Below are 23,640 nucleotides of genomic sequence, written 5' to 3' on the forward strand. Positions count from 1 at the left end.
AACAACTAGGGTATACAAGGGATATTCCAGTGGATGAAGGAGACCCCAAAAATCCAAGAAATACTGACAATAGAGAAGCTCGACCCAACGATCCTAAAACCTCCCACAGAAACACAAATCGTGGGAATGTGCAACCTGAGAACCCAGAGTCATCTCGCATGAACACAGATGTCAAGAAAACACGATCTAGGGACCAAGGGTTCACTTAGCACAATGCAAAGGGGTGTAGGGAGATGACCTGGGTCAGGCAGTCCACTAAGACACTCGCAAAGACCAAACCAAAATGATAGAGATAGCACGTATACCTACTTGAGTATGGGGCGTGTATCAAATCTCTTCCAAAGACGAAGACCAGTGCGAGAGGAACCGCAAGAGACAGGATCAAGTACTGGTCCTAGTGGGTTGAGATCAAGGACGCATGATCAAAGTAGATCAACCAGAACCCATGGACGTGAAAGGCAAACACGGAGTGGGGAAGATACACGTTGCCAATATCAAGATGAACAAGAGAGTATGAGTAACTGTTAGAGTTACCAGACTGAAAGTTACTCTAGAACAAGGTCGGTTAGAAATTACAACCAAAGAAATAAAGGGCGATGCGACCCTGATCTTCATGAACACTAAAATCGTAGGTGACCCAACTCACGCGAGCATCTGAACCGTAATGTCCCAGATCTTTAAGATTGGCTAAATCAAAACACAGCTCGTTAACAACAAGTCGAGCAAAGCCAGACATGGATCCAATTCAACTGAGAATAATTTAGTTGGACAATAAATTCAAGCAATACCAAGATGGGAAATATGGGAAACTGTCAGGGTATGATTCAGATGAGGAGGCAGAACCTTTTCACCTGATATACTTAATTCCCAATTCCCTTAAGGATTCAAGAACCCACATGTCGTTCAATATGACAGAACAACCAACCCAGTTGCATAGCTGAATAATTTTGACACTATAATGCGAGCAAGTAATGTTTCCAACAATTGCGTTGCATATTATTCCTAACATCTCTAACAGGGGCAGCGAGTAATTGGTTTGATAAATTCACCAACGCCTCCATTACCTCATGAAAGTAGTTATCTGAGGAATTTAAGAAACAGTTCCAGGTCGTGAGAGATAGAAGGCCAGAGGCATCCTTGTTCACTGTAACGTCCCCGCTTCAAGCCTCCATTGGGCCCTTACACCCACGGACTAATGGCTCTTATACACGAGTTCGTCACTCTGGCTGCTTTCTGGATTGATGACTGACCCTACAGATCAACACAAGTGTTTTCAGCGTGCTTTGTCCTCACTCACACGCATCGTGGGAAAACTTCCCAGGCGGTCACCCATCCTTGAAATTACTCCAGGCCAAGCACACTTAACTGTGGAGTTCTTTCGAGATGGGCTACCGAAAAAAAAGATGCACCTTGTTAATATAGGTAGTACCAGTCAATCCATTTAAGCTCTCTTCAACTGTGTAGTCTCATACCTACACAGTCTCAGAATCATCCCACTTGACCTTCCCCAGGCGGTGTGGGATTGCACAGCTTACCCGGTATTTCCCCTTACGGATCACGGGACCACTGACTGTCACAATCACCCCCTCTTACGGGGTCTGACGTCCTCGTCGACCACACTTCCGGCTGGGTCAAGGCTCTGATACCATTTGTAACGTCCCCGCTTCAAGCCTCCATTGGGCCCTTACACCCACGGACTAATGGCTCTTATACACAAGTTCGTCACTCTGGCTGCTTTCTGGATTGACGACTGACCCTACAGATCAACACAAGTGTTTTTCAGCGTGCTTTGTCCTCACTCACACGCATCCTGGGAAAACTTCCCAGGAGGTCACCCATCCTTGAAATTACTCTAGGCCAAGCACGCTTAACTGTGGAGTTCTTTCGAGATGGGCTACCGAAAAACAAGATGCACCTTGTTGATATAGGTAGTACCAGTCAATCCATTTAAGCTCTCTTCAACTGTGTAGTCTCATACCTACACAGTCTCAGAATCATCCCACTTGACCTTCCCCAGGCGGTGTGGGATTGCACAGCTTACCCGGTATTTCCCCTTACGGATCACGGGACTACTGACTGTCACATTCACGAACATCAAACAACAACAAAGAGAGTCTTTAAAGGCTTATATAAGTTGTTTTAGTATAGGAGCAACAAAAGCAAGAAATTTAAACAATGCATTCAGTTAACATCCCTTCAGGTTGGAATATTAATTTGTCAACTGCAAGAGGCAAATTGTGGGATGATCTGCAAGGTCGCCCAGTCAGAACAATTAATTAATTCAATGATAAAGCATTAGTGTTCATGCATAAAGAAGAAGCATAAAACGAGATGAAGATGCTTAAATTAGGCTTGGGAGGTAAACACGGCTCGAGTATTGCAACTGCAAGTATTGTAATAACAAAAGTGAGGAATTCGAGCCAGAATGGGTTGAATGGAAAAAGGAAAGATGAATCGAAAGACCCATCAAAGGATAACAAGAAACAAAAGAAACACGAGAAGTATGTTCCAATTTACTCAATTTATACAGAGCTAAATGAGTCTCGTGAGAATATCTATCCCGCAAACGAGAATCGGGTGGCTTTACAAAGACCCAAACCTATGAAGCACTAAAGAAATAAGCATGATCCAAACAAATATTATCAATTCCATAGAGACATTGGACATACCACTGAAGAATGTCGCTAATTAAAGGACGAGATTAAAGGACTCATTTCCCTAGGCTATCTAAGGCAGTATGTAAGAAATAGTGAGAATGAACAAAACCTGCTCAATAACCAGTATCAAAACCAAGGTGTACAACCTCTCTCAGTTGAGGGCGAGGACATCCTGGTTATTTCTAGAGGGTCGCATCTCGCAAGAAATAGCAATAGTGCCAAAAAAAAGGTATATAAACCAAGTTAAAAATTAAGAATCATCCTTTGCACAAGAGCCCCTCAAGCGTGTGAAGCCTGAAGAACCATTAATAGTCTTCATTGTTGAAGATGCAGCAAATGTACGGTTCCCACACTCAGATCCCCTAGTTATTACAATTTAACTCGCAAATAAAAGAATAAAAGAGTTCTCGTTGACAACAGGAGTTCTGTCAATATTCTTTACAAAGAGATACTAAAGAACATGGGTCTAGAAGAGGCCAAATTAAGACCGTGTATGGTGAACTTATGTGGCTTCACGGGGGATAGTGTTGCGAGCCTTGGCACCATTGAACTCCCACTAACTATGGGCGAACCACCATTTTTAGCGACTAAAATATGAAAATTCCTAGGGGTAGATATCCCTTCACTATACAACATACTAATGACTCATCCTGCACTAACAGGATTGGGGGCAGTAAGTTCGATAAAGCACTTGTCCTTAAAATTCCCTTATCTTTAAAAGAGTGAGTTTGAATCAACTTGCCCTTATCTTTATAAAGCAATAAATGTGTTTAATCAACTCACCGCAAAAAGTACAATTAGTAAAAATACTTAAACTCGCTCTTTTAAAGATAAGGGCAAGCTATGAATAATAACTACCAATTGATAAGACTGGCGAGATGAATGACCTACGAAGAAGGCTCATCTCGAAAAGTACAGAATACACAATAGAATGGCAATGCTTGGAAAGAGTGGATAATGAATTATTTAAAGAGCTTGCAACTCATTGACCCACATACTCGTGAGTATGTTAAGAGACTAAGGGTAACATTGTTAGATTTTTATGCCCTAAATGAAACTTATTTCAATATAATGAGACTTACTAATTAAGAAAAGATCATAAATCATTTTATGGTGCATGGTTCACATGATTACTTTCATGATTATATGTTTAATATATAAATTCTATTAAATCCCAAATATATAGTTATTCATAATTATAGTGTTGTCTACACAGTAGAAAATAATCATGATTATATACTTAAAACTACTTAGTCCCACGATTTATCAGTACACTAGATTTACACTGACGTGATAATCAGTGATGTGATTTACTTACACTTGTATAAGTAGAATGTCCTTTCTAGGTCATTAGCAAAGTAAACTAGTATTGGATGTATGGGGTGTACATCAGAATGGGCCGATATTGACAGTGAAAAAGATATCATAAACTTACCGTTATGTCTTTTCTAAGTCAATATCACTTAGCTGATCTTAAGTCAGTTGATCTCAATCCTGAGATGGCTAAGTTCTAGCTTAATTGTACTATACAAGTTCTTTGACTTATTTGTTACCAGCTTACCCGTAGGACTAGCCCATACTTACATCTTGGGAATTCGATAGTACAATTGAGTTGGAGCATTAATCATAGGTATGGAATATATAGCTTTTATTAAAAGTGAAGCGATATATAGTTTTCTTAGAGCTTGGCTTAACGCGATAAATGATATAGTGCTCATTTCAGTAATTATATTAGTTTACTGAAATATCATTTACAAGTAGCTAAGTGTTTTAAGGATAAAATACAGTAAAGAGTAAAACGGTAAATTTGTCCCTATTCAATGTAAACCATCTATAGAGGATCATTGACTATTTAAATTATAACAATGGATAATATAATAACGTATCTATATTTGATATATAGAGTATTCTATGTAATCAGGAGTGCAAGTCTGAATCTATAGTAGAGTTATGAGGAATTAATAAATTAAGAAATTTACTTCATAAATTTTGAATCTACTTATTAGGAGCTTTGTTACATAGGCCTATGATCCCCACATTAACTAAGATAATATTATTTTGTAGTCTCAATTAATTATTTTATTTAATCAATTAGAATTCTAAATAATAATTATGACTTATTTATAAATTTTACTAAGGAATGACATAATTGAGAGGGTAAATACCATTTTAGACCCTGTATTTTGCAAAAGTTACCGATTGGACCCTGTGTTTTGTTAAATGGCAAAATGGACCTTGTATTTTCTAAAATAGTAAAAATAGGACCATGAGCTTAATTTTTGACAACTTTATTTTTTTTAATATAATCAACTTGAAAACAATTCCTAATACGAACAAATATAAAAAATATAAACAATTTTTTCATAACACTTTTAGATCGGATTATAATTAAATTTTATTTTGATAAAAAATCAATTCAGGGTCCTATTTGTACAATTTTAAAAAATACAAGGTCCATTTTGTCATTTAACAAAACAGATGGTCCAATTGATAACTTTTGCAAAACATAGGGTCCAAAATGGTATTTACCCTAATTGAGAAGAAAAAGAGAAATAGGGGTTTATTTATTAATTAAGACACTTTGTGGGTTTAATTAATAAACATATTTAAATAGTGTTTTATTTGATAATTATTTATTATTATTAAATTAAAATGGATATTTAAATAATTAGAAGAGATAAGTGGTAAAATAGAAAAAGACGTTAAATGAAGTAAAGTGGCATAAATCTAACTCTAAAGCCCATATGTAATTAGGCCCTAATAGTTGATTCAACCCATGTCTTTATTTTAAGCCCATCTCATCTAAACATAACCCTAAGTGAAGCCAATAAAAAGAAAGAGAAGAAAGCTTTGTCTGATGATAATTTTCTAAGCTAAAAAACCCTAAAAATCTCACTTCTTTTTCTCTTTTATTTTCAAAAATTCAGAGGCTATTTTCTCTTAGATTTCTTCATGAAATTTCGTGCTCCTTGGTGTTGAGAGTTTGCCCACACATATCAAAATAATACTTAGCATAGTGAGGAAGACTGTAATGAACACAAACGAATGAGGAGAAGATCCAAGTTCTGATCTTGATAATGATCTACTAAAGACAGGAATCCAAGGTTAGAGATCTGAATGAAATGAGTCATATTATCCTGCTGCCATTAATGTAAGGTTTTCTATAACTCTTATGTGTTTATTTATTGTTTTTAAAAATTTCATATTTATGATGTTAGATTATAAAATTATAATCAACATACATGTTAGTAAATTTAGATCATGGTAAAATAAGTTTCCAATAAACATTCCCAACACGATTCATCTCGGAATTATGATACTGTGATAGTGTCTTGCATTTTCTTCACTCTCAACATTTATGGAAGGACACAAGAAGTATTACTTGAAATATACTTAGGCGCTAAAAACCCTCTTCAGAGTAAAGCATATTGAGCAGATCACATTACGAGATGAATAGGCATAATCAGCATAACTCCTTACAGATAATGATAAAGAACGGTTATAGCAATTATTTACAATTATCCCATGTGATGTAAATATAAAATGTGGAGAATGTCCACGTTTCACAAACAGTTACAGAGATAAGATCTCAAGGGAATAATTGTCTTCCTAAAACTCTTATAAATATAGGGACAAAACCCAAGGAACAAAAGATGACCTATTTGAGAAAATAGAGAATTATACCAAATATTTTCTTGTATTTTGTATACAATTTATTAAATCTCAAAATAAGATAGACTCGTGGATTATGAAGAGTTAACTTCAAAATCATGTTAAAAACCCTCTTGCCATTTATTATCATCATTATTATTATTAATATTATTTATTTAATTTTAGAGTTCATTTATTATTAAAAAACTTATTTATCAGTTAGCGAAAATCTACGTTAACACATAGTATAAAAAAAAGTGAAGGTTGCTTTTTGGAATCAATTTTGAGCATAGCACGCATACACACACCCAAATATATGTAGTTTCTAAGTATTATAAATTACAAAGAGTTAATACTATTTTAGAAGTTAATGATCGGACTCTCTGCTTTGTTAAATGACCAAATAGATCTTGTATTTTTAAAATAGTACAAAATAGTACCTCAAGCTCAAAATTTTTGATAATTTTTTTAATACAACCAACTTGAAGATAATTCTTAACACAAAAAGATGTAGAAAATATAATTAATTATGCTATAACACTTTTATATCGGGTTATAAAATTTTATTTTAACAAAAATTCAGTTCAATGTACGAGTTTTGACATTTTAGAAAATACATAATCTAATTTATCATTTAATAAAATGAATGTTTCTAATCAATAATTTTTACAAAAGATGAAATCCAAAATAAAATTTATCCTATTACCTAATCATTCCATTTAAGTTTTAATATTACTAAACAAATTAAAGTTAAATACTACTAAATAATAATGACAAATATTGTTGTCATAGCCTAGTCTAACAATTTTACACTTCTACTCACAAAAAAAATTACAAGTTCAAATCCCCCTTCTATATATATATATACTAGGTGAATGTACGTGCCGAGCCACGTATTGCTAATTTCATTTAAGATTTTAGTCTTTTTAAGATTTTAAATATATTTTATTTTTAAAGATTACAAATTTTTTTCTTGAAAAAATTAAATATTTATATTTGAAAAAATTAAAGATAGAAATGGTATTTCTGCTAAACCATGACACTTGAATCATCGGGGCGAATTAACACCAATTAATAAGAAAGAAAAAAAACAGAGAACGGTTTCAAGGTGGAGTATTGTGTTTAATATATAAGTTTGCACGATCAAATTTAGAACAATTACAAATAATGAGAAAGTAGATACAGAATTAAATCTAATCAAATTTAAATTTAAATGGTATATGATTTAGATATTTTTAATTAATCTATTTAATATTTAATAATTATTTAGTAAAAAAAAATATCTACAAACATCATAGTGAAAAAAATAATAACAATAAAAAAAATAGTTATCCTTATATGATAGAAAAATAGAAAAATTAAATTTTATCATCAATTAAAATTAATAATTATACCTGTATAATTAATAGGTTAAAAAAAAGAGTAATCACCTATATTATATTCTCCCTATATACGTTTGTTAGAGAGATATGTGGCTAAGATGATTTTTTTAATTTAAAAATAGATTATTCATATTTAAAAGATTGTTTAATTTTTTGGTTTAATTATTGGGTTTATTTGTTAACGAGAGATCAAACCTAATCGTTAAATTCAACAGAATATTCTTTTATTTTTAAGTATATTCTGTTAAACCAAGAAATGTCGTTAGATAGACACTTTTAATATATAAAGATATAAAAAATATCTCTTATTCATAAAATATATGGTTTGAAAAAACAAAAATCACCTTTTTCATTTTTTTTTTTTTTTGAAATTAAGTGATAATCAAATTTCTTAACAAGATATTTTACTTCCTAGACCCTGTTAAGAAAGAGTACAACTTTTTTTGAAGGAAAAAAAACTGGATTTTTTTTTCACCTTATGTTTCATGAATAAGAGATTTTTTTTTTCTCCATATTCCTTAAAAAAAAATAATTTCCATATTTTAAAAAATAAATTATTTTTAGAATAATCAAATCAAACAACAAAATTTCTTTTTAGAGGCTTATTTGGATTAGGTGGTCCACTAAGTAACACCGTGTACAATCCGTGTTAATCAAGTGGCCTATTCCTTGCCAGAGTTAGTATATTCTCATTTCTTCTCTTGAATTAAAATTATTATTTACCATATTCAACTCTATCATACTCTTATTTAATTTAAAATGATATTACCAAAAGGAAAAAAAAACGACACGTGGCAGTTACAATTCCATTAAAAAAACCATCCAGGAACGTCTTTCAGGTCATCTTACTTGCTCTGCTTAATACCTAAGCTAATTCTCTTCTCTTCCCTCCCGAGTATTATCTTCCCCAGTTGTTAACATTCTTTGACTAAATTACCCTTTCACCATATACACTTTCCCCAGATAAACTAAGGCTAATTTCGTCATTCATTATCTCCCCCAAAAAGTTACCTATAAATACCAGACTCAACTCGAACACTGAACTCAACACCACCAGACTGGTAGTTCTCTCTAATTCTAAACCAACAACCCTTTCTCTAATTTTACCATTTTACCCTTCCAATGGCTTCTCGTTACGAAGTTGAGGTGAAGCTCACCTCCGCCAAAGATTTGAAGAACGTGAACTGGCGTTACGGTCCAGTGAGGCCATACGTCGTCGTTTGGGTCGACCCAAAGAACAAGTGTTCCAGCCGGGTCGACGAAGAGGGCGACACGAACCCGATTTGGGATGAGACTTTGAAGATTCCCTTGCCCGGTCGGATCGAAGACGAGGAGTATTCAACTCTCTACGTCGACGTGGTCCACGCCGGGTCCGAACCCGATACCAAGAAACTGATCGGGTCGGCCAAACTCAGGCTCGGAGAAATCGTCGATGAGGTGGGCTTCGGTGAACGCGCCACGCGTACCTTGAAGCTCAAACGACCTTCTGGAAGACCCCACGGGAAGCTAGACTTGAAGGTCTCAATCAAAGACCCTTACTATCGTGCGCCGGATGCCTACAACGCACCCCCTTACGGGGTCCCACCACCTGGTTCAAGGGATTACAACGCTGCTCCTTACGGTGGACCTTACGGTGCTCCGCCACCGTTGCCTCGTGATCCTTACTACGTTGCTCCGCCTTCTGGATACCCACACAGTTCGTACAATGCGCCATCCTATGGCCAAGCCTACGATCAGCCGAGTTACGGGCAAGCGCCTCAGTACGGTCAGCCGAGTTACGGGCAGGCTCCGGCGTACGGTGCGAGCGGGTACGGGCAAGGGGAGGAGAAGAAGAGCAAGTTTGGAGGAATGGGGACGGGATTGGCTGTGGGTGCGGTCGCAGGAGTACTCGGTGGACTCGCTTTGGCGGAGGGGGCTGATTACGTGGAAGACAAGATTGCTGATGACGTGGAGGATCGAGTGGAAGATGATCTTGGGTACGACGGCGACGATTTCTAGAGAAGTATTTTGTTGTGTGCTTGGATTGGTTGGGCCCCACTATTTGGTTTTGGTTATTTAGAGTGGTTGGATGAAACGGTGCATTTTGTTGACGTGAAAATGAAATGTGTTTTGTAGTTTCAAGATAATAATTGATAAATTTGGAAGTTTTCGTTTGATTTGTCCTAAAATACTTATTTAATAATAAAAATAATAATGTTAAATTGACGAAACAAAATTGATAATAAATAAATCTATATTCTTTCTTTTAAAAATGACGTACGTGACCGTGTCCAATGAAATGTGATTTGATTCATGTGTTATTTTATTTATTATTAATATTAAAATTTATATCTTGTTGACTTGTGACTGAAAATTTAGTTTGTTTTAATGAAAGTCATGCACCATCACGCAGTCGTGGAAATTGCCCTAATATTTAGAGAAAAAGAGTTGCATAGCACTAAAAATATTTAAAATGACTAGTCGTTTAATCTTTGGAAAAGAATACTTCTACACTCCCTTTCAAATAAAATAAAATAAAATACTTCCACGACTTAATAAGCTAAAAATAAAATATCATAATAAGGTTGTGCATAAGTTTATTGCAAAATATTTAACTAGAATGGATCACAAAATCAAAGGCGGATTCCAATTATTATTAGGTGATGTTTGGTTGGAATAATGAAAATATAGATTTAAAAATGAAAATGAAAATAAGAATAAAAATGCAATAAATAAAATTTAAAATTTATAAAGAAAAAAATTATTAAAAAATTATCAATTTTTTTTTTATTATGTATTGGAATGATCTTTCTTTCTATTTTAAAATAGAATTGACATTTCACTAGATATAGTAGAAAGGTCATCTCATTGGAATGTCATTCTAATATTTTAATATGCAACCAAACAAAAGAATAGAATGAATATCGTTTTCTTTCCGTTTCATTTTATTTCATTATCTCAAACTAAACGTCAACTTAGGCCAACTCCAATAGAATATTAAAATATCAAATTTGTTAAGATTTCACACTAAATTCATTCCAACCACACTGTGGATCTGAAAAATCTCATAGTTATTCAAAGTTATCATATAATATCTACTTTGAATGAGATCAACGGTAATTGAGATCAACGGTAATCGAGATCATTTAGATTTTTTTTAGTGCAAAACTTTTTATCTATTTATTATGCATAATTTTCTTAGACAAAGAGCCATAACTTTTTATTTGAATATTATGTATTATTTTATTGTTCACTATTATAATTACAACCTTAGAACTTTTATAGTATATTCTATATATTATTGGTTTAAAACAAAAATTTTAAATTATTAAATTAATTTAAAAGTTAAATTAATACTAAATAATAAAAAAATCATGCCTGTACAAGAGTAGCATTTCGATCGTTTATAGTACGTTTGAAGCACCTTATAATTAAAGTTGTCATAAACTATAAAATTTGGATGAGATCAACGGTAAATCGAAATCGTTCAGATATTTTTTTAGTACAAATTTTTTTTATCTATTTATAATGTATTTTTTTATTTGATAAGATTTATTATTCAATTTTTATTTGACAAACTTTTTATTTGACTATTATTATTATTGCATGTGTTATTTTATTGTTCACTGTTATACTTTATGTAATACAACCATCAATATATATTAACAAATAAAAGTTTAAGACTTTCCACCACAATAATTACAAACTTTAAAATTTTTATAGGATAAAAAATGTTCCATATTAGTAAATATATATATAAAAAAATAAACTATTGTTTAGAAAAAAGTAAAGAAATTCAAATTATTAAATTAATTTAACATCTTAAATTAAAAAAAATTATATCTTTTGAAAGGATTAAACTAATGTCATTGTACTTGATACAATAACTTTACCACTTACACCATTATTATATTATTGGTTGTATTGATTATTGTAGGATTAAATAACTTTAATATTTTGTACTTTTCTAGCTACAATTATCGTGTTAAGTAGAAAATTAAATTAATTAAAAATAAATATATAAATTTCAAATTAAAAAATAATTTTGAAAATTATAAATAGTCATAAGATAAATAAGTAAAAAAAAATTATAGGTTTGGAGTTTGTTAGTTGAACTTGTAATTAATAATATTAAAGATTAATTATAAATAAAAAATATATATTAATTATGGTGTAGATTAATTTGAGCCATTTGATTAAATCAAAGGCTACAAATTACTATCCCTATTGATAAGTAAAAATCACAATACCTATTGTATTAGCTCCCATCATATATATAACATTAATGTCCCACTAATATTTAGTGTGACACTATAGACTACACCAAATATATTTTTATTAGTTTTTAATATTTAAATAATATATTTATAAATAAATTTTTTTGTATACATATTCTTTGTGTTTATTTATAATTTTATAAAATATTATAATAATAATAAAAAATATAATTTCAGTATTGCGATTGGAATAGAAAAAATTTAGTGTTAAAATTCTATCATGTTTGTGTTGATTTAACACTAAATTTAACATTTATCATTAGAATTGCCCATAGATGCTATAACTTTTAAAATAAATAGAATTTTTATTTTAAATTATTACAACTTTCAATTTGTGCCTTCTAAACTTTTTTCTTTTTCTTTTTTTTTTTTGCTGGAAGCCTTCTAAACTTTTTTAGTTTGTAAAGATTCTACCCAATTTTTCCATTGTTGAGTTACACCCTTTAGTTTCAATCCTATGTGGCTAATAGACAAGTTATGTGGCATGATTTAATTACAAAATTATTTTAAAATAAAAAATCTATTTAGCAAATTTTTTAAAAGAAAAAATCTATTTATTAAATTTAAAAATATTAAAAATTAAAATTTGTTTCTTTAAAAGAAACTTTAAAAAAATTAAATTTTTGAGTTTTTTTTTTTTTTTTCATTTTTACACTTTAAAACAATTTTTTTTATTATTATTTTTATGAGGAACTAACGGAGGAACCTAAATCGCAACTAAAATCCGTATAGTAACCCACATAGAAACCATCAAAAAAACTACCGGAACAACCCAAACTGTAAATTTAAAAAAATATATTAAATAATATATGGATAATTCTCCTAAATTTTTTCACTAAAAAATCATGAAATATATTAAACAAATATTTTACTTTTTTAAGTAAAAAGTATCTGTTAACTCAAACTTTTAGATTTTCTTGTTTTGATGATTAACAAATATTTGATTATTATTTGTTACTAATGATTTATTGATTTTGTAGCAAATTTAAAAGAGAAAATAAATATTTTGGTATTTTTACCAAACTTTTGAAAGCAACACTAAATGGATTCAATAAGCATATCAAGAGCAAAATATTCATCAAGGAATCAACAACTCAAGACCCTATTCAAAAGAGGTCTTCAAAAGCCCAAAGTCAAAAGTCAACCCGAAAGTCAAAGTCAAAGTCAAAGTCAAGGTCAACTCTCGGGAAGAGTTAACATGGGATCAAAAACATGCAAATCAAGCTAGGAGGCTCATCTACATCAAGATTACTCAAAATCAAATGGTATAAATTTACTTTAGTCTTGTTAAAGTGATTTGCATAGCACACTAAGTTTTATAAATTTAAATTTTGGCCCATTCACTAACTTGTGCAACAAGTTTTCTCACACGATAGTTCAAAATTTTTTTTGATTGAATTTCTAAATCACATTTTGTTTAACTAAGAGAACAAAGTTGGAATTTCTGAAATCGGACAATCGAGTAAGAAGTTATGCGCGTTTAAGTCTCAAAAAATGGCATTTTTGCCTATGGTTAGTCATCCGGAATTCCGGTTGTCATCAATCCGGAAGGAATTCCGGTTCACGGCTGACCTCACCTCGGGAAACGTGCTAACGGCTATAAACGGCTACTTTTCTCTTAAACACTATATAAACTTGATTTTTCTTTCAAAAAATAAGTTGGTTGAGCATTTATTTCAAATATCTAACCTATCTAAGTGAGATTAATGAGCTTCCAAGTTTGAAATCCAAACAAACACTTTTCACACACTTTGAGCCAAAATTTGATTTTATTCATCTTGAGTGTGCTTGCTTTTCACTCTAGGTTTCCATTGTATCATCATATTTCTAGAGTGATTTTAGCTTGTAATATCAAACACATTTCCATATTGTGATTGAGGTGAGGTTGGCACCGGTATTGTAAAAAACCCGGTAATAGTGAGATTGGCACTTCAACAATCCGAGAAAGAGGTTAATAGTCCTCAGGGGTGCGAAACTATTGTAAGAAGTTTGGAAATACCTTGGTGAAAATTTTCCGGTTGTAAGGGTTAGTCAAGCCCGTTAACTTGGCTCGATATTGGAACTCAAAGCTAGGTCCATAGTTTTGAAGACCAAGGACGTAGGCGGCATAGCTCTACCGAACCTTGTAAAAATCGAGAGTTTGTATTTTCTAATCCTTAAACTCTTTACTTTACAAGTTTAATTATTTGTCTTAATATATTGCTTGCCATACTACTTGCTTTTACTTAATTAAGTGACTAATTGCATAATTTTGTGTTAAAAGTTTTAATTTACCGAAATTAGTTTAAATTTCCAATTCACCCCCCTCTTGGAAACATATCTTGGGCTAACAATTGGTATCAGAGCAAGGGCTCAAATTATTTGATTAGATTTCACAATCTAAAGCATGGCGTTTCCAAGTAATTCACAAAATAACATGTTAGAAGGTTTTAGCACAAATAGAGCACCATACTTCAATGGAGTAGATTTTCCTTATTGGAAAATTAGAATGGAAACTTACCTTCAATCTATAGACTATGATTTGTGGCATATTGTGTCTAGTGGTCCTTATGTTGCTAAACATGTCATAAATGGTGTTGAAGTAATTAAGACTTATGAAGCATATGATGAAAATGATAAGAAAATACTTTCTAAAAATGTTAAAGCTAAATATGCTCTTATATGTGGTTTGGATAGAGATATTTAAAAATATTGAACAAGCCTCTACCGCTTATGATATGTGGAAAATGCTTGAAGTTACTCATCAAGGAACTAGTGCTATGAAGGAAACTAAAATTCAAATTTATTCCACTCAATATGACAACTTTAAGATGAAAGCGGATGAAATCATTGTTGGGAATTATTTTACCAGGATCTTAGATCTACTCACAAGTATGTTTATTAACATCCTAAATATGAACTTTCTAAAACGATAAAATAAACACATATAAAGTTAAGAAAACCTTACATTGATGCAGCGGAATAAATGTCTCCTTCCACTCAGATCTCTAACCCTTGATTCCTTTCTGTAGCAGAGTATAATCAAGATCTGAGCCCGAATCTCCTTCTTCTTCAAGCTTTGATCCTTCACAGTCTTCCAATCTATGATTGAGTTACTGCTTGCTGTGTGTGGGCACTTACTCTTTCACTAGGGTCACGAAAAAGATGAAGGGAAAAGAGAGAGAGGTATTTCGGCCAAGGTAGAGAGTGAGGAAGGCTCAGTTTTTCTGAAGAGAGAAATTTCTGTCAGAAAGCTAATGAAAAGCATGTTATGAGACTGAGCCATCACTTTCTATTTATAGGCAACTACTAGGTTTAGGTTTAGAATTATTTGGCATTAAAATAATGAAAATAATAATTTGAAAAATCAATATTAAGTGGCCGGCCACATGGTGTTATTGGGCCTTACTTAATTTTGCAATTTTATCAAATTTTATCTCTATTTTCTCAAAAATGCCAATTTTCCAATTCTAACCTTTTAAATGCCAAAACTAATTATTTAATAATTAAAATACATTATTAAATAATATTGTCATTTAATTTAATTATTAATTAGACATATAAAGTCCATTAATAAATAAATAAACCCAGAAAACTCTTTTCCTTACAATTTCACCCCTAATCAGTGAAAATTCATAAAATTAGACATAGTCTAACTTTAGAATTATAATTGATCAATCACGAATCAATTAATGAGTCTTACAAGCAGAATGTTCTCAACTAGAATGGGGACCATGGATCTATATGCTGAGCTTCCAATAAGTGAACCAAATTTACCAAGTAAATTCCTACTTATTAATTCTTCGTTGAATCCACTCTTAGAACTTAGAATTGCACTCTCAGACTTATATAGAGCATATTGTATGTTTCACGATACCAATATACTATCTCATTTAACCATTGTTATAATCTTATTGTGATTTAAAGATCCTCTATATAGATGATTTACATCGAGATGGGATTTCTTTACCGTTCTCACCCCTCAATGTATTTTGCCCCTTAAAACACTTAGCTACCTGTAAATGGTGTTTAGTGATCTAATAATTAGTCAGTTAAACAAGAGCTCATCCATTTACTTCTATTTGCTAAGCTCGAAGGAAATCATCAGTTAACTTCTATACACCAGTAGAAGCTATAGATTCCATATTTATGTTCAGCACTCCAACTCAATCATGCTATCATGTTCCCAAAATATACGTATCACCCTGACCCAAAAGTAGGCTTAACTAATAAATCAAAGAACATGAATAGCACTCCTGAGTTGAGCCCAAGCATATCAGGATTTAGATTCTTTTTAATCTTAAGATCAACTACTGATATTGACTTGGAAAGATATGTATAACGGTAAGTTTGTAATATCTTAACTTAGTTGCAATATCGGTCCAGTCCAATGTATACTCCATACATTCGAAACTAGTATACTTTACTAATGTCCTAGAAAGAACATAACACTTACTCCAAGTGTAAGTACACATCATCGCTGATTATCACATTAGTGTAAATCCAATAACACTGATGAAACAGGGACCAAAACTTTTGATTCATATGATCACAATCACATTCCACTGTGTTGACGATACTGTAATTGTGAATAAACATATGATCTGGATTTAACTGATTTTTGTGTGTATGAATGTAATAAACATATTAAACATATTAAACCATTAGCATGTAGAATTCATGCAAACATCAATCACTTCAAATTTCTTATGTTGATTACTAATCAGATTGTAAAGAGTTTTATTTAGGGCATAAAACCTAACAACCATTGCTAATATGTATACTCGCTTCACTACAATTACTAATGGTTTGAACTCTCTTGGCAAGGTACTTACTCAAAAGGATATGGTGACCAAGATTTTGAGAAGTCTCACCAAGGCTTATCAAGGAAAGGTGGTTGCCATTCAAAAAGCCAAGGATCTCTCAGCACTTCCCTTGGAAGAACTAATTGGCTCACTCATGAACCATGAAAGTTTCATGAGTGCTCAAGAAGAAGAGGAAGTTGAGAAGAAAAAGAAGACTATTGCATTCAAGTCTTCCTCCTCCCATGCCGTTAGTGAAGAAGATGAGGAAAGCTTATGTAGTGACATGGAGGACTTGGCACTCTTCTCTAAGAAATACAAAAAGTTCATGAAATTCAAAAAGAACTTTGGGAAGAAGCCACAAAGAGGGAGTGACTCAAAAGAAAGAAAAAGCAAAGATGATCCACCAATTTGCTTTGAATGCAAGAAGCCCGGACATATGAAGATGGATTGTCCAATGAGGAAGAAGAACAAATACAAAGGAAGGGCAATGTTGGCGGATTGGCTCAATAGTGATGAAGAGGACTCCGAAGAAGAAGGAAAGAATGAAGTAGCAAACATGTGCATGATGGCACTTGATGATGGGGTAAGCATTTCTAACCAAAATGATTGTGATAGCAAAAATGATGATGATAACTTAGATATGTCATATGATGAGTTGTCTAATTCATTTAAGGAACTATTTGATGATTTTGGTAAATTGCTTGTTAAAAACCAAACCCTTAGAGAGAAGACCAACATGCTTTTAAAAGAAATTGAGATTTTGAAAATAAATGAAAAAGAACTTATAGCTAAATCTCAATGTGCTACATGTGCTTCACATAAGAAAGAAACTGTTGAATTAAAAGCTCATGTGAGAAGCCTAAAAAATGACATATATACTTTCACTAGAGGTAAAGAAGGCTATGATCTCATGGTAGGAAACCAATCATGTGGTTTTTCAAAAAATGGTATTGGTTATGATCCTAGTAGAAAACAAAAGTTCTTGAGAAACTTTTTTGTGAAATCATCTAGTCTACCTCACTTTACATGCACATATTGTAACCGATATGGTCATACTATTTCCTATTGTCATGTGAAGAAATTTGCATATCTAGGCAAGACTAAATGGGTACCAAAGGGTTCTAGAACTAACAAGAATGGACCCAAAGTTATATGGGTACCAAAAGCCAACAAATGAACTTGTTTTTGTAGGAATCAACAAGAAAGAGCCAAAGCTTATGGTTCTTGGATAGTGGATGTTCAAAGCATATGATCGGTGATCGATCAAGATTTTCAAGCTTTAAAAGCAAGGAAAGTGGCTTTGTCACCTTTGGAGACAATTCAAAAGGAAAAATCTTGGGCATTGGTGATATCAGTAACATATACTCTCCATGTATTAAAAATGTGCTTCTTGTTGATAATCTTAAACATAACTTGCTTAGCATTAGTCAATTATGTGATATAGGTTTTCGTGTTGTGTTTGAATCCTCAAAATGCTCCATTGAAAATGTTTCAACCAATGAAGTTATTTTCCTTGGAGTAAGGAAGGATAATGTGTATGTTATTGATGTTGATTCTTTTGATAGTAAAAATAAATGTTTAACCGTTATGAATGATAACTCTTGGTTGTGGCATAGAAGATTAAGACATGCTAGTATGGATTGTATTTCAAAATTGGTTAGAAAAGATCTTGTTATTGGTTTGCCATCTATTCTTTTTGTTAAAGATAAATTTTGTGATGCATGCCAATTTGGAAAACAAATTAAAACATCTTTTCATTCCAAGAAAGAGATTTCAACTACTAGACCTTTGCAATTGCTTCATATTGATTTATTTGGTCCTTCTAGAATTGCTAGTCTTGGGGGTAAATACTATGCATTTGTAATTGTTGATGATTTTTCAAGATTTACTTGGGTTATTTTCTTGACTCTTAAAAGTGATGTTTTGGAAAACTTTGTCAAATTTTGTAAAAGTGTGCAAAATGAAAAATGATATTCTATTACCTCCGTTAGGAGTGACCATGGTGGTGAGTTTGACAATGATGCCTTAGAATTGTTTTGTGATGAACATGGTTTTAACCATAACTTTTCAGCACCAAGAACTCCACAACAAAATGGAGTTGTCAAAAGGAAGAATAGAACAATTCAAGAAATGGCTAGGTCAATACTTCTTATTTTTGGGCCGAGGCCGTCAATACTTCTTGTTATATTTTAAATCGTGTTTTCATTAGGCCCAACATGAATAAAACCCCTTATGAGCTTTGGAAAGGAAGAAAACCCAACATTGGCTATTTTATAGTTTTTGGATGTAAATGCTACATTTTAAACACCAAGGACAACCTTGGAAAATTTGATGCGAAATCCGATGTTAGAATTTTTATAGGGTATTCAACACATAGTAAAGCTTATAGAATTTATAACAAAAGAACTAATGTTGATGAAGAATCTATTCATGTTGCTTTTGATGAGACTAACCCGCCTACAAGCAAAAGTTTAGATGATGATGTTGTAGGTTTGGGAGATGAGGTTCAAAATCTTGAAATTGGAGAGACTTCCAATGCTCCTTCACAAACTCCCAAAGAGGAACCACCTGTGGAAAAGGTAAATGAAAACCATGGTATGAATTCTAACCTTCCACATGAGTGGAAATTCAAAAGTTCTCATCCTATAGACCAAATTCTAGGTGATCCTTCTCAAGGTGTCACTACTAGAAACTCCTTAGAAACTTGTGTAATTTCATTGCTTTTATTTCTCAAATTGAACCAAAGAATTTTAAAGAGGCCGAAGTTGATGAATTTTGGCTTCTAGTTATGCAAGAAGAAATAAATCAATTTATAAGAAATAATGTTTGGGAGTTAGTTCCAAGACCGTCACATCAATCGATAATTGGAACAAAATGGGTCTATAGAAATAAGGTAGATGAGCATGGGGTTATTGTGCGTAACAAGGCTAGATTAGTAGCCCAAGGTTACAATCAAGAAGAAGGAATTGATTATGAGGAAACCTTTGCCCCGGTAGCAAGACTTGAGTCCATTAGAATGTTGTTAGCTTTTGCATGCCACAAGAATTTTATCTTGTACCAAATGGATGTAAAAAGCGCATTCTTAAATGGGTACATTATGGAAGAGGTTTATGTCTCTCAACCACCCGGTTTTCAAAATCATAAATACCCTAATCATGTTTACAAATTGAAAAAGGCTTTATATGGTTTAAAGCAAGCTCCTAGAGCTTGGTATGAAAGATTAAGCACTTTTCTTATCTCAAATGGTTTTTCAATGGGTAAAGCGGACAATACACTTTTTATAAAAAGAAAATCGAAAGACATTATTATAGTACAAATTTATGTTGATGATATTATCTTTGGTGCTACTAATGATGCTCTTTGTGAAGAATTTTCTAAGTGTATGCATAGTGAATTTGAGATGAGCATGATGGGAGAACTCAACTTCTTCCTTGGACTTCAAATCAAGCAACAAAAGGATGGCATATTCATAGGTCAAACTAAGTACATCAAGGATCTTCTTCAAAAGTTTGACTTGGCAAATGCAAAGTCCATGAATACCCTCATGAGCACATCTATAAAGATGGACAAAGATGAAAGCGGTAAGAATGTGGACATCACCAAGTATCGAGGCATGATTGGCTCTTTATTATATTTAACCGCTAGTAGACCGGATATTTTGTTTAGTGTTGGTCTTTGTGCTAGGTACCAATCTTGTCCTAAAGAATCCCACTTGAGTGCCGTTAAGAGAATATTTAGATACTTGATAGGCACAATGAATCTAGGACTTTGGTACCCCAAGAACTCAAACTTTGAAATAGTTAGCTACTCGGATGCCGACTTTACCGGTTCTAAGACGGATAGAAAAAGTACTAGTGGAACTTGTCACTTTCTAGGAAATTCCTTAGTGTCATGGTTTAGCAAGAAACAAAACTCGGTAGCTCTATCCACAACCGAAGCCGAATATATAGCCGCGGGTAGTTGTTGTGCACAAATACTTTGGATGAAACAAACTCTTAAGGATTTTGATATTGATTTTGAATGTACACCCATAAAGTGTGATAATACTAGTGCCATTAACCTCTCTAAGAATCCAATATTGCATTCTAGAGCCAAGCATATTGGCATAAGGCACCACTTCCTTAGAGACCATATCCAAAGAGGTGATATTATGCTAGACTTTGTGAGCACCGAATTCCAATTAGCGGATATATTCACCAAGCCTCTTAGTGATGAGAGATTTAGTTTCATTAGAAGAGAGCTAGGCATGACCAACTTAAATGAAATATAAGGTTTGCTAGCTATGAAAAATTTCATATCTCTTTACTTACTTACTTATGCATAATTATTCCAAATATGATATTAATGAGATTTATATGTATAGATGAGAAAATTTATTGATACTTGACCTATATGAACCATACTTGTTGAAAACTCAAAATTATAGGTCATAATGTGGATTTTTGGTGAACTTTGGACTTGTTTTTAAACAAGTGAACATGTGAATTTTTGCATATTTGATTCTCTTGTGTAAGTATATGTTTAAATATGTGAAATTGAATGTATTTAGTGTGCCTATAGGTTTATCTTGATTGAAATTTGCATGGAACAAATTTTTGGTACCTCACTTGTTGAATTTATAGATTTTTAGGCCTAAAAGAGTGTTTTTCGCCAAACTTTCTCATTTTTCAACATTTTTCGATTCCATAAGTTTGTACACCTCAAATTTTATTTTATCAAACTGCCGGAAAAAGAATTTTTCAATTTCGTTGCATAAAACTCATTTTCGGTAAGGTTCTAGTTTTCTTGGCAATTTTCGAAAAAACTTACCGTAAATCGTCATTTTTCATTATTTTTCAGTTTTTTTTGTTTGAGCAATTTTGTTTTATCATATTAAAGGTATTAGAATTGGTTTGGGGTCATTTGGGTTAAAATTGGATTTTTTAGGACGAATTTGGGGGACTTTTTTCTGGTCTGCTGCACCAACCGGAATTCCGGTTGTACCATCTGAAATTCCGGATGGCGCAGGACCAGAAAATAAGGCCCTTTTCGTCATTTCAGTGCGATTTTTCCCTTTTAAAAATCCTACCACCGAAATTTTCACTCCCCATTCAGATTTTCTAACCTAAAACAACAGCCACTCCTCCCTTTTCCCTCAAATTCTCTCTTTCAAAACCTCACTTTCATCTTCCAATAATCAAACAAAAAAAAAAGGGGGTGTGTTCTTCATGGCTTCTTCATCTAATCCCTCCTCAAGAGCTAACAAGAGAATGGCTAGTGCAATTCAACAAAGGGAAATAAGGGCAAAAGCAAGGCAAGAGCCCACTCTATTCTTCAATGATGAGGATCATAACAAGTTTGTCAATGATTTCTCTTCTAGGAAGATTCTCAAAGTTAAAATTTGTGATCTCTCTAGCCTTGATTATGTTGATTTTAGTCATCGCTTTGATACTCTAGGATGGACATCTTTCATTCAAATCAATACTCCATTATATCCTAGACTAGTACAAGGTTTTTATGCTTGCATCAAACCTTGCTTAGCCCCTTTAGGAGTTAAAGGAACCCTTAGAGGAGTAGCTTTTGAACTAAATGTAGCATTTCTCAATGACATGTTAGGAGCACCAAATAGTGGCATATTGCTTGAACCCAAACTTTCTCTTAAAAATGATGCCACCTTTAACTTTGATGAGTGTTCTAGGAATCTTTGTGGTGATGGCCCTTTTATTATGAGACCAAAAAGACACCAACTCACTTTAGAGGCCAAAATTCTCCACAAATTTATTGTAGCTAATCTTGCACCTAGGAGTGGACACCAAGATGAGATAAATTCCATTGACCAATTACTCTTGCATTTCATCCTAGCCAAAACTACACCAATCAACCTAGGCTATCTTATTTTAAAATTCATCATTGATGTGGACAAGCCTAATATGATTAAGGCACTTCCCTTTGGTTTTCTTCTTAGCTACCTTTTTCCTCTCTTAGGAATCCCTACCCTACATGAAAAGAAAAATGATCCTACCTCTAGTGACATTCTAGGATCCAAAACTTTCAAGGCTATGGGTTACAAATTCCTTAACAATGAATGGGTGTTCACACCAAAGAGAGGCCAAAGAATGCAAATTGATTTGGAGAGTGATGATGAAGACATTAATTTGCCCGCAAGTGAAAGTGAAGAAGAAGAAGAAGAAGAAGAAGAAGAAGAAGAAGAAGAAGAAGAAGAAGAAGAAGAAGAGATGCCTCCTCAAGCTCCTCCCATGCCTAACTTTCCCCAATTCAACCTTGCGGAAGCTTTTACTCGTCTTCACACTTCGGTTGACAATCAATTTCAAACCTTGAGGAATGATCTCAACTCTCAACTCACCAACCTCAACAATGATATCAACACCATGAGGAGTGACATGGTTCATGGGTTTGCAAATGTTCAAGAGGAGATGGCACAATGGAGGGCATACATGGATCGATTTGGCCCCCCACCAAACTAGTTCTTGCATATTTTTTTTCATATGTAGTTTTTTTTTATTTATTTATTTTGTTTTTGGTTGTGTGCAAAGGCTTCATGCCTCTTGACTTTGTGTTAGTTGGTATTTTTTTTATTTTTTTTTGTGTGTTGAATGTTATTTTGGATGATATGGCTTTATTTTTAATGCATTGATAATGTTGCTTTGTTTTTATTTTTTTTCTTCTTTTATATTTTGTGAATTCCTTGCCACCCTTTTTGATGAATCAAAAGGGGGAGAACAACTATTGATTAATTTTTGGCATCACCTCAATTTTTTTGTTTTGGTATCTAATCTATTAATCATAAGTAAAAATTGAGGGGGAGATTACAAATTCATGCAAGGTAAAATTAAAAGGTAAATTTTTTTCTTGCACACATTAAGGGGGAGTTAATCCAATTTATTTTGTTTAATTTTTTCTTTCCCTTTCA

The 23,640-nt window shown here is 32.8% G+C and overlaps 1 protein-coding gene across 1 annotated transcript; it reads left to right on the forward strand.

The window, feature by feature from the left end:
* Nucleotides 1-8,434: 8,434 nt before the first annotated feature.
* On the forward strand, nt 8,435-9,844 carry LOC115717135 (protein SRC2 homolog). Its single transcript, XM_030646086.2, has one exon. It carries the CDS (start codon nt 8,813-8,815, stop codon nt 9,686-9,688), a length of 876 nt encoding a protein of 291 aa, XP_030501946.2. The 5' UTR covers nt 8,435-8,812; the 3' UTR covers nt 9,689-9,844.
* The last annotated feature ends 13,796 nt before the right edge of the window (nt 9,845-23,640 follow it).

This window comes from Cannabis sativa, chromosome 5 (assembly GCF_029168945.1).
Source record: "Cannabis sativa cultivar Pink pepper isolate KNU-18-1 chromosome 5, ASM2916894v1, whole genome shotgun sequence".
Classification (NCBI taxonomy): domain Eukaryota; kingdom Viridiplantae; phylum Streptophyta; class Magnoliopsida; order Rosales; family Cannabaceae; genus Cannabis; species Cannabis sativa.